This window comes from Zootoca vivipara, chromosome 12 (genome assembly GCF_965207765.1).
Source record: "Zootoca vivipara chromosome 12, rZooViv2.hap1.1, whole genome shotgun sequence".
NCBI classification, from domain to species: domain Eukaryota; kingdom Metazoa; phylum Chordata; class Lepidosauria; order Squamata; family Lacertidae; genus Zootoca; species Zootoca vivipara.
Genome location: NC_142595.1, coordinates 29130861 through 29142883, shown reverse-complemented (window position 1 = coordinate 29142883; position 12023 = coordinate 29130861). Strand labels below are relative to the sequence as shown.

The 12023-nt window shown below is 41.1% G+C and overlaps 2 protein-coding genes across 2 annotated transcripts; one reads left to right on the top strand and one right to left on the bottom strand.

Annotated features, from left to right (window-relative positions):
* Positions 1–3268: 3268 nt before the first annotated feature.
* Positions 3269–4198, top strand: LOC118077970 (olfactory receptor 2D2-like). Its single transcript, XM_035101687.3, has one exon. The coding sequence runs from the start codon at positions 3269–3271 to the stop codon at positions 4196–4198; it is 930 nt and encodes a 309-aa protein (XP_034957578.3).
* A 4490-nt stretch (positions 4199–8688) lies between these two features.
* Positions 8689–9627, bottom strand: LOC118077969 (olfactory receptor-like protein OLF3). Its single transcript, XM_035101686.2, has one exon. The coding sequence runs from the start codon at positions 9625–9627 to the stop codon at positions 8689–8691; it is 939 nt and encodes a 312-aa protein (XP_034957577.2).
* Between the last annotated feature and the right edge of the window lie 2396 nt (positions 9628–12023).

Here is a 12023-nt window from a genome sequence, read left to right as displayed (position 1 = left end):
GAGACAACTGTGTCACTGCTGCTTACCTGGAAGTAGAGCAGTCAGGACAAGGCAGCATCAAGGCCACCCCCACCCCCATCTCATATTGCAAAGTAGCACCTCTCTTGAACCTTTTGTGTGGACTCTTTTGGACAAGGGGGTGTTACAGGACACTGCAGGTAGTAATCCATTAATTTATGTTAATTGAAATCAGGATTCCAGCCTTTGATTTTTTTATATTTGATTTTTTTTAAGAGGAGTCAATTAAAGTAATAATCAAGTGCTGAACACTTAAAACCACAATCCAATGCAAGTTTACTCGGAAGTGAGACACACTGGTTTTAATAGAATCTTCTAGATAGTAATTGTGCCCAGGTCATAGCTGTCAACCCTTCGGATTTGCAAATAAAGGCTGGAATAAGGGAATTTCCTGCAAAAACGGGGGAGGTTCACAGTACTGCCCAGGACTGCAGCCGTAACCCCCTCAACCAACCAACCCCTTGCCCCCACAATGCAGGCCTTCCTTAACCAGCCTACTGCTGTTCTCTTTCCCAGTTTCTGGCTCTTGGGGACAGATTCTCTTTGGCAAACTCTGAGAATAAACCCAGGAAATAGCTCGAGTTAACTATGTCTCTGTGCCACTGTCTTTAGGGAATGAAAAAGTTAACAAGTTCAGAACTGAAGGGGTTTGTGTTGTCTCAAATGCTTCAGGGAAAGCATGAGTTTTTGCAAGTTCCAATATGGATGTATATTTTAATCAACTGTACTCCTATGAAGAGCATTTTGATGCCTATGAAGGCATCCATAACCATCCTATTTTGGGCTTCGGTTCTCTTTCTCTCACACCCACTGACTCAGACCTCTAACTTTTAAGACAAAGAGATCCCTGGATGATGTACAATCATTGCAATTTATACAACCACTGCCAATTATTCTGTACCACTTTGGGAAAGATTTGCCTCACCTGAAACCGATAGCACCTGGAATGGATTTCATGTAACCAGCAAGTAAATGATTAATAATAGTTTTATGAGGTTAAAGCATCAGTTTCCTTTCCATAACTACCGGTATGTACATGTATGAGGCAATAGATGTGGTATTACTTTGTGTGTGCTTAATCATATTTCTTGTGTGTATCTGATGCAGGGCTGAAGAGAAGACTTTTTAAAATAATAATAATAATAATAATAATAATAATAATAATAACTGTTATTATTTATACCCCACCCATGTGGCTGCGTTTCTCCAGCCACTCTGGGCAACCTACAGCATATATGAAACATAGTAAAACATCAAACATTAAAAACTTCCCAATACACGACTGCCTTCAGATGTCTTCTAAAAGTTCTTTATCTCCCTGACATCTGAAGGGGGGTGGCACGTTCCACAGGGAGTAAATATATTAAATGCTGTAGGCATTTCAGAAGTACTTTTCAGAAGCATTCCTCAACAATGTCCTTCAGATAATTTTTAACATACCGTATTCTTCCATGTATAAGAATAGGTTTTTTCCCCCTAAAAATAATGTCCAAAATTAGGAGACATCTTATACATGGATAGTGTCTCCCCCATTTTCTTAAATCTGAGTCCCCAAAAATATCTTCTACATGGGGGTGTCTTATAGATGGAAAAAAACCAGGTAATTTCCATCATCTCTGATCATGCTAACTGGTGCATATAAGGAAGAGACATAGCTCAGCATGCAGAAGGTCCCAGTGTCAATCTTCCCAAGAGTTACCTGTTGCATACAGTGAGAAAGATGTAGTGAAACAAAATTACATAATCTACAAATGTGCTTGCACATTATCCCTCATAATTTGATTTCTATCTTGAAGTTCAATTTGTGGATTTAAAAGGTTATTGGAGGCATCTTTAGGTAAAATGAATATACATGGATTGCAAGGTAGCTTTAAAAAGACAAAACTATTGCTTGTAGCCTGTAAATCAGCAAATGAGTGAGCTCTGAACCAATTCAAATGCAATAGAATATTTGCAGGCAATCTCAAAAGGTGATGCTTTGAAAAATTACTAGGTCAGTGCATTTATTATTAAGAAAATAAGATTGCCAACAGATGTGAAAAAAATTTCCATGAAGGAGTGGATGTGAAAACTCATGAATCAGTAAGTCAGTAAAAAAAAAAAAAACCTATTCATTTAAGAGCAAATGCTTATAATAATTAACAACATAAAATTATGATTCTATGCATTTAATGTAGAAAAAGGGAGCACATATTAATTGTGCTGCGACATTTTATTTTATTTTACATTTTGTTGCCATTACTATTGCCTCACAAAAAACGATGTCAGAACGATATGACACTGTGACTCACTTATTATGTAAATCCTTCAAAATATGCACTTGGTACTAGAGTCTTCATTAGTATACACAAACTGATCAATCCTTTAAATTTCTACACTGAACACCAGGGGTAAGCAACCTAAGGCCCATGGGCCAGATGCGGCCCAATTCCTTGTTAATCCGGCCCATGGACGGTCCAGGAATCAGCATGTTTTTACATGAGTAGAATGTATCCTTTTATTTAAAATGCATCTGTGGGTAATTTGTGGGGCCTGCCTGGTGTTTTTACATTAGTATAATGTGTGCTTTTATCTAAAATGCATCTCTGGGTTATTTGTGGGGCATAGGAATTCGTTCATTTTTTTCACCAAAATATACTCCGGCCCACCACATGGTCTGAGGGACAGTGGACCGGCCCACGGCTGAAAAAGGTTGCTGACCCCTACTGAACACTATAATGCTGAATGTTACCAGATCAGAAATAAATTGTGGAAAGCTACCACAAAATATTTGAGGACTCCATATACATTATCTCTCTGAGTTGAGGGAGGTGAGGCAAACAAAACCAAGGTACCGGTAGATGTTTGAGTAAAGCAAGGGTGTGGGAATAATGAAAGGGGGGAAGTGGCTGTTTTTAACAATGGCAAAAAGTTTGAATAAAGTGACTGTGGGGGGATCCAGGGAGGAAAGTGGCACAGTTTTAAACAACATAAGAAGTTTGATTGATGGTGGGATGAACAAATACTGTGTTTGTGTTTTGTTTTAAAAAGCAGTTTTGACAAGGAGAAATAACAGAGATGGGGAGAACAAACAAGCTGACTCCAAATAGAGCAGAAAAAGAACAAAACTGTATGGACAGTGAACCATACCACGTGATATTGAAGCTAGGTGGCATCTGCATGTTTGAGTGATTGCTTAGTGATGTGACATTTCAATCAGTACACCAATTATAGATGCACTTATCATTGCAGGTGGAGTCTTTGGGGTGATATGTGGATTCATAATGAGACCTCCGTGAATGAATTCATTCTTCTTGGCTTCACCAGTCATCCAACATTGCAACGTATCTTGTTGACACTGTGCCTAGCCATATATCTCATCACTTTATTTGGCAACAGCCTCATCATCTTCTTGGTCTGGGTTGACTCCCGCCTTCATACAGGAATGTACTTTTTCATTGCTAACCTTTCTTTCCTGGACATATTTGGCACACAAATCATCTTCCCCCAGATGCTGTTCCATATGGCCTCCAGAACCAGTAATATCTCTTTCAACAGATGCATGGCTCAGCTCAACCTGATGCTGTCCTGTGGGATGACTGAGTGCTTCATCCTGGCTCTCATGGCATATGACCGCTATGTGGCCATATGTCAACCACTGCGGTACCCAACCATCATGCGGATGCAAGTGTGTATCCAGATGGCAGGAGCCTGTTGGCTAGGAGGATTCTTCAATGCTGCAGCACTGACAGTTGTCACCATAAATTTCCCCTTCTGTGGGCCCAACCGAATCAACCATTTCTTTTGCGAGGAGCCTGCCGTGTTGCAGCTGGCTTGCATGGACACCTATATAGTAAAAGTCCTTATATTTGCCCTGAGTGTCATTGTGCTCATGTTGCCTTTCACTTTTATAGTGATCTCCTACATCCACATTGCCAGGGTGGTGTTCAGCATGCACTCAGCAACGGGACGACAACGAGCTTTCTCCACCTGTGCTACCCACCTCACTGTTGTCACATTGTACTACAGCACCATCAGCTTCACTTACTTGCAGCCTCAGTCTGAACGTGCTGCGGAGCAGGAGAAGAAAGCTTCCATTTTCTATATTCTTTTCTCCCCTATGCTGAACCCTGTCATCTATAGCCTGAGGAACAAGGATGTTAAAGGGGCCTTGTTCAAAGTGATGGGGAAAGTCAGCTGAATCTCACCTTTGGAAGGGTTGTGTGTGTAGATTTGGTATCTAAAGCCACTTCATTGACACCATCTTGAATCCATTGCTAATAAATGTCACAGAAGATACTTACAGGAACTGTTGGGCCCAAGTAGTGCATGGTGTTGAAACAACAAATAGCATTTTATGTGTTACCCAAATCTGTCTTTCCTGATACTTTAACTATTATATACAGGCAGCCCTATATGGGGAAGTTTTAAATTCGTGGTGTTTCACTGTGGTTTCATAATCTGTTTGGGAAATGCAGAACTCAGCTAGACTGGTAAAGAAAAAATGATTAATATGTGTTGTATTTGCCAGGCATGTCTAACAGGTCGATCGCGGAGGTGTCTTTGGTTGATCGCATTATCAAGATAGTGATTGCCTTTGTGTGTTTATTATTATTATATGTATATATGTATATCTCAACAACTTTGGTCAAGTCTTCCCTAAAAAAAGCTCAGCAACTCTTAGCAATGCTAGTGGGTAGATCACAGCCGGTCTTTTTATACTGTGAGTAGATCACAGTCCCTTGGGAGTTGGACATGCCTGATATAACATTGTATGTGGAGTCCCATTTTTCTCTACCTGTTTTCCCTGTTTAAATTTACAACACTTTAAGCTAAAATTCTTCTTTCATGTGTCTAGATCCAGCCCCAGTCAGAGGGGTGGATGATGATGATGATGATTTGAATTTCTTATTGGATGAACATTTCCATAATACAGGGACGCAGGTGGCACTGTGGGTTAAACCACAGTGCCTAGGGCTTGCCGATCAGAAGGTCGGCAGTTTGAATCCCTGCAACGGGGTGAGCTCCCGTTGCTCAGTCCCAGCTCCTGCCAACCTAGCAGTTTGAAAGCACATCAAAGTGCCAGTAGATAAATAGGTACCGCTCCGATGGGAAGGTAAACGGTGTTTCCGTGTGCTGCTCTGGTTTGCCAGAAGCGGCTTTGTCATGCTGGCCACATGACCTGGAAGCTCCCTCAGCCAATAACGCAAGATGAGCACCGCAACCCCAGAGTCGGTCACGACTGGACCTAATGGTCAGGGGTCCCTTTACCTTTTCCCATCCATAATACAATCCAGCGGTAGTTCACTCTTCAGTAATGCACTTGTCATAGCTGCCAAGTTTTCCCTTTTCTCGCGAGGAAGCCTATTCAGCATAAGGGAAAATCCCTTTAAAAAAGGGATAACTTGGCAGCTATGGCACTTGTACCGTTCCCATGGGGCTTGTGTCAGAGGCTTTCAGGGGGATTGTTCCCCCTGAAGTGGATTTAATGGAGGATTAGACAAATTCAGGGACCACATGGTTCTGTTTTACCCCCACTGATGGAGGCAGTATGTCTCTGAGTATCAGTTGTTTTGGGGAGAGTGCTATTGTACTCAGGCCCATTTTGGGGTTTTCCAAAGGCATTTTGCTGGTCACTGTAAGAACAAATTGCTGGACAAGATTAGCCAATAGAAGACTCTTCTTATGGTGTTACGTTAAGTGTACATGTGTGGGGAATTGTGTTCCAAAATGATGACTTGAAGTGTTTCTTATCAAAAAACAAACAATTGAACAAAATAAGAGTGCTGTTGAATTAGACCAAAGACCCACCTAGTGGCCAGCCAGATATCCTTGGGGAGCCTTCAAACAGAAACTGACTGCAACAGCACTCTCCCCATCTGCAACTTTATGCTTCAATGCAATGTTTCTTAGGATCCAATGGTAGGGGGGGTTAAAATTAAGAATATAAACTCCCAGCACCTCATGCATAACACCTTTTTATGTCTACATCTTCCATGACTTGTTCAAGGCCACCTCACACTATTTGTGACAATCGCATACGCAAGAGTGTGTTCCTACAGATAACTCCAAAGAAAAGAAATGTGTATCTAAGCACACAAACAGGTAGGAAGCCCTGTTTGGTGGCAATGCCACGTCACATGCCAAGGAATGTGTTCTTCCAACACTTAGGTCACTTCCAGACAGCCTCAGTACTTAGCAATCATGCTGATTTGTTTAGAGGCAGATTAGATTAAATCTCTTCCAGCAGCACTTTAAAGACCAACTAAGTTTTTATTATGGTATGAAAGCTCATACCAAAATAAATACTTAGTTGGTCTTTAAGGTGCTGCTGGAAGGAATTTTTTTTTTATTTTGTTTCGACTATGTCAGACCAACATGGCTACCTACCTGTAACTAGAACTATGGAAGGCACCACATTGAGCCGCATGAAATGGAAGTCCATCAACTTCTGAAGAAGAGTGCATGCACACGAAAGCTCATACCAAAATAAAAACTTAGTTGGTCTTTAAGGTGCTGCTGGAAGGATTTATTTTTATTTTGTTTCAACTACGTCAGACCAACACGGCTACCTACCTGTAACTAGATTAAATCTGTTATTTATTCCCTATTTATTCTGATTTGTTTGCAGGAAAGTTAGGTGATCAAGCGTTATATTCCAGTTATAAATGTGTTTATTTATTACGTATTTCTTTACAGTATTTATGTACCATTATAAACATTCATTCATTCATTCATTCATTCATTTGCAGTTTACGTAGCCTATGCCTGACTTTCCTTTTTCATATTTTTGTCTAATTGTTCCTCTCCCCACATATTTAAGGTGCCTGCCATGCTGTCCTCTGCTTACACACACAGAGAGTGAGGGGGGGGAGAGGGGGGGAGAGAGTTTCACTGTTACCCCATATTTTTAATACACTTTCTCAGCATATGGCATTTTTAAAAAATGATTCTTCAACATAAGGAAAATATATATATTTAAAACATGTTGAGGAAATTACAATGCGACCACAAAACCGATCTCAAGTGTTGTGATTGTGATGGGATATTGCATACCTCCCTTCAACCTTTTCCTGCTTACCAAGTGTAAATAAGTGGAATATTATTGCCATGTTGATCATCTGTTACAAAATTTGGGTGGTTCTAGACCTCATAGTTTGAAAAAAGAAACAGGACAATGATTTATGTACTGTATACTCAGCAAAATTCCCAGCTATAAAACATGCAATAGTTTGTGGGGACTGGAATCCATCAGTCTCTGGAGTGCATTAGTTTCCCAACCCATCTTAAGTTTTTAGTAATGTCTTTGTTTTTCTATTCACTGGAAGGTGGATTGGGGCAGCTGGGCACACTCAGTGCAATCCCTGCACTGTGCAAGTTGATTCCGGGAGGGATGAAAGGTAAAAATATAGTTTCCTCCTTTCCCACTCTTTAAAACCCAACAGACAATTTATAACAAGGGTACAGTCAGTCCCAAACCACAAGTCTTTTTTGTGCAAGAGTAGAAAGTTTTAGGATGGTTGGAAATACATTAACAGATATATTCCTTTTTCTCTCTCCACCTGCAACCCCCTCTCCCCCAGCGAGGCCCAAACAAACTGTTCCGGGCTAAATAGAATAGGAACAGATTTGCTAAATTACAATGCACTCATTTGTTGTGTATGCCCACTTGTAAGTCCCTTCTTCTCCTTCTGTACACTGCTTTCTTATCATAAAAATACATTAAGGTAAGTTTGGCTGAGAGATATTGGCAACCAAGACACTACCCAATCTGTGTCCAGGCTATGCAGTGGGCTGGATCTAGGATCAGGTTCAAACTTGCAAGTTTCTCACTTGAGTAGAAAGTAAGTGATAGGTTGCATATGTGAATAAGACACCACAGATATAACCACATATCACCACAAAACACAAAGACCTGAATCATAAAATAAGTTTACTTAAGGAAGTTAACCAAAGTTCCACTTCAGCAGCTCCACTCATCCCATCTCACATTGCACAGGGGCACCCCAACCAAACTTATGGTATGAGCATGGTAGCAGGGAAAGGTGGAGGGAATCTATGGGGTTTTTTGGTTGTTAAAAAAATCAGGATTCAATCCTTTTCTTGTGGATTCAGTGAACACATCCAGCTATTTATCATCAAGTAAGGGACCCCTGACCATTAGGTCCAGTCATGAGTGACTCTGGGGTTGCGGCGCTCATATCGCGTTATTGGCCGAGGGAGCCAGCATACAGCTTCCAGGTCATGTGGGCAGCATGACAAAGCTGCTTCTGGCGAACCAGAGCAGCACACGGAAACACCGTTTACCTTCCCGCTTGGAGTGGTACCTATTTATCTACTTGCACTTTGACTGCTAGGTTGGCAGGAGCTGGGACCAAGCAACAGGAGCTCACCCTGTCGCAGGGATTCGAACTGCTGACCTTCTGATCAGCAAGCCCTAGGCTCTGTGGTTTAACCCACAGTGCCACCTGCGTCATCAAGTACTGAATGACTCCTGCCACACCTCAATCCTATGCATATTTACTCAGAAGTAAGACACACTGATTTGAATAAGATTTGCTTAGTAATAAGTGTGGATACAATTGCAGCCTTAGTGATAGGAATGCATAAGGCAATCAACCCACAGCCCCCAAATCAAGCACTACTGTGCACTTTAAGACCCCATTACAATCCAATAATGAGTCAATGCCTTTAAGTGGTGATACCTTTCCTTACTGCTTTAGATAGGGCCCCTTTTACTTCCTTGTTCCTCAGACTGTATATGATAGGGTTGAGCATGGGAGTAACCACTGCATAGAATATTGATACCATCTTGTCTTGGTTGGGTGAAGTGTTGGCTTTGGGACTCATGTAAGCAAAGATTGCTGTGCCATAGCAGAGAGTGACCACAGTCAGATGAGAGGTACATGTAGAGAAGGCTCTCTGCCGACCTTCTGAAGAGCGAATTCGCAAGATGGCACGGATTATATAGACATAGGAGAGCAGCACAACAACACAGGGAATCAACAGGACAATGACTCCTGCCACTACAATCACAATCTCGTTGACAAACGTGTTGGAACAAGCCACTTTTATAACAGCCAGGAGTTCACAGGCAAAATGGTTGATGGTGTTGAAGCTACAGAACTGAAGATGCATAGTAAATACCGTCTGCACCAGAGCATTGAGGAAGCCGCCCATCCACGAAGCCATTGCCATCTGGATATACACTTGTCTGCTCATGATCGTCATGTAATGCAAGGGATAGCAGATAGCCACATATCTGTCATAGGCCATGGCTGCTAGCAGGATAAACTCAATACCACCCAGGGACAAAGAGATGTAGAGCTGCGCCATGCAACGGCTGAAAGAGATGACCTTGTGACTAGTCAGGGAATGGACCAACAGCTGGGGCACCACACTAGTCGTATAACAGATGTCCAGGAAAGACAAATTGCTCAGGAAAAAGTACATGGGTGTGCTGAGCCGTGGGTCAATACGGATAGCCACAATGATGAGTGTGTTGCCTGTCAGGGTGACAAGGTACATGGAGAGAAACACTACGAAGAGACACAAATTTATGTTTTGCTCCCTGGAGAATCCCACAAAAACAAACTCTTTGACATTTGTTTGATTGTGTTGTCCCATCATGGAGATATGTTTTTGTGCGAAGAGAATGAGAACAGAGTCGCAGTGTGAAAAGTTCAGTGTGGACTCTAAAAAGAAAGAAAAAATAGAAAACAGGATGGTTTCCTTTGCTCTTGTATATGTATTATTATTTAACCTTTAGGAAGAAAATCAATAAAAATATTTGAAAAGTAATTTTGCAAGTTAGGAAAGGTAGTATTTATCGCTTAGCATTCATGAGACTAATAACTCATCCTTCTCTCTCCCCAATTCCTAGAGCCAGTTTACCAACACTCAGAGGTTTTTTAAAAAGAAAAATAGGTTCCGGAACTAACCACGAAATGGGGCAACATGAGGCAGTCCTGAACAGATGCTGGTTTGACAGCAGCTGAATTCACCACCCGCATAGGTGCTTAAAACTATAGCAAGTTCTCTCCCTAGCTGGTATGTGGGTCACTTCTGCTTATGGGACAGAATAAATAGATGTGCCCCGGCCTCCATTGTTCTATTCGATTCAGGCAGATGGCTAGAGCAGCTTGGAAGGGCCCTTGCACAAACACACATACCTGCAATGGAAGAGGCCTGGCTGGAAAGCTTAAAGCCTGCTGCTGCTACACAGGAGACAGACTGAAGAAAAGGAAATACAAATTGGTGCAGTCCCAAAGCTTGACCAAGCATGGCTAGGAGTGGTTAAGAGCTAGGTAGAGTCATAGATCTAGAAGAAGAAGCGTAGACTCGCACACGCTGGCCAACTTCTGTTTTGAGTTGAAATGTTTGTTTGGGGTTTCTCAGAAGTACATAACAGCACAAAGTGGGAGGGAGGAGTACCGGCCTGCAGTTGCACCAGTACCTGAGAGGTGCCAGAAGTGCACTCTGGCACTCTCTAGCTGAGAAAAAGCACTGCCACAACTTTAGTATTTTCCTCAATACATAACAATGCAAGGCTATCATCACCCAGTCCCCATTGGAGGATTTGTTGTGCTGTTAAAAAATAATAATGTTGACCAGGTAAAAATAAATGGACATCCCTTGGAGCATATACATACAATACGGGAAAAAGTCTGAAACATAAGTTATATGGCAAGCATGAGATGATTTACAATAGGAACGTTAGGACCGAGGATAATGTTTTACCTTTATGACAGTATTTATAAGCCTCCAACTAATAGGTAAAATATTGTTCTAGTTTACACCAATAATAGAATAAAATATAATAAAATAGTTTAAACAAAACAGCAAAAAAATTCAGATCTGAGTTACTAATAACAAATAGAATTAATTCTCTAAAAAACGTTTTGTGAAACAAAAACATTTTCAGGGCACAATGTCAAAATTGTTGGTGCCTGGTTTTGATGGCAACAGTGTTCTAAAATACTGGTGGCAGTATATTGTATGGGCCACAGTAGTGCTGTGTGTTTTCCAAACTCTTTGTATCTGTCTATCCCACTCACTCAGTCATTCAGTCACTCACTCACAAACATACATCTACAGGAACCACTTTAAAAAAAAACACCTTCTCTTTTCAGCATTTTTGGGTGTGTGGGGGTGGGGCAGGAGGTGCAAATGTGGGCTTCTGCATTGCCAAGAAATGGAAGGGTGGACACTATCTATCATCTATCTATAATCTATCTATATCATTATCTATCTATCTATCTATCTATCACCTATCTATCTATCATCTTTCTATCTATCAGAAAGTATCAAAAGGTGTGTGTGTGTGTGTGTGTGTGTGTGTGTGTGTGTTTGTGTGTGTGTGTGTGTGTGTGTGTGTGTGTGTGTGTGTGTGTGTAAAACTGCCCAGTGAAGACTAAGCATGTTCGGTGTCCACAGAATGCTTTTTGACTGGTTACTACTGGAATAACCCACTGCAGTTTGAGAACATACTATGTATGTGTGTAAAATGCACAGTAATAAAAGGTTTTCAGATATTATTCCAGTTAGAACTAGAAAGGAAGCAGCAACTATTTAAAAAAGTAAGAAGAATAAAGTTCTCTCAGTTGAATCCCATCTCATTCCTCCCACCACTTCTTACCTTCACAGGTGTGCAACCCTTTTGGAGAAAGAAAATAGTTTCAGCATGGAAGACATTTAAGAACATTTGAATTCCTCCCAGGAAAAAACAACAACTAATTGAGTTGTTGGACAGATGCTGGTCCCCAATGAGCAATTAACTATGAAGCAACTTGAGTTGAAGTTGGGAACTGCAGCATCAAAGCCTTCCAACACTATTTATTCATTTATTTGTAACTCCTTTATGATCCCTCACTTTTAGCAATACAAATTGTTCTATACAGTATGTGGCTTACAAGTAAAAATAAAATCCAATGATATAAAGGACAATATCACAAAAAGACTTTAAAACTGTCGGGAGAGACCTTCTTTTGATTCCACTGTATGGTGGAGAGACGCAAGAAAGGGCC

What these genes read in the sequence shown, in the direction of transcription:
- LOC118077970 (XM_035101687.3), top strand. Translation starts at nt 3,269, where the DNA reads ATGTGGATTCATAATGAGACCTCCGTGAATGAATTCATTCTTCTTGGC.
- LOC118077969 (XM_035101686.2), bottom strand. Translation starts at nt 9,627, where the DNA reads ATGATGGGACAACACAATCAAACAAATGTCAAAGAGTTTGTTTTTGTG.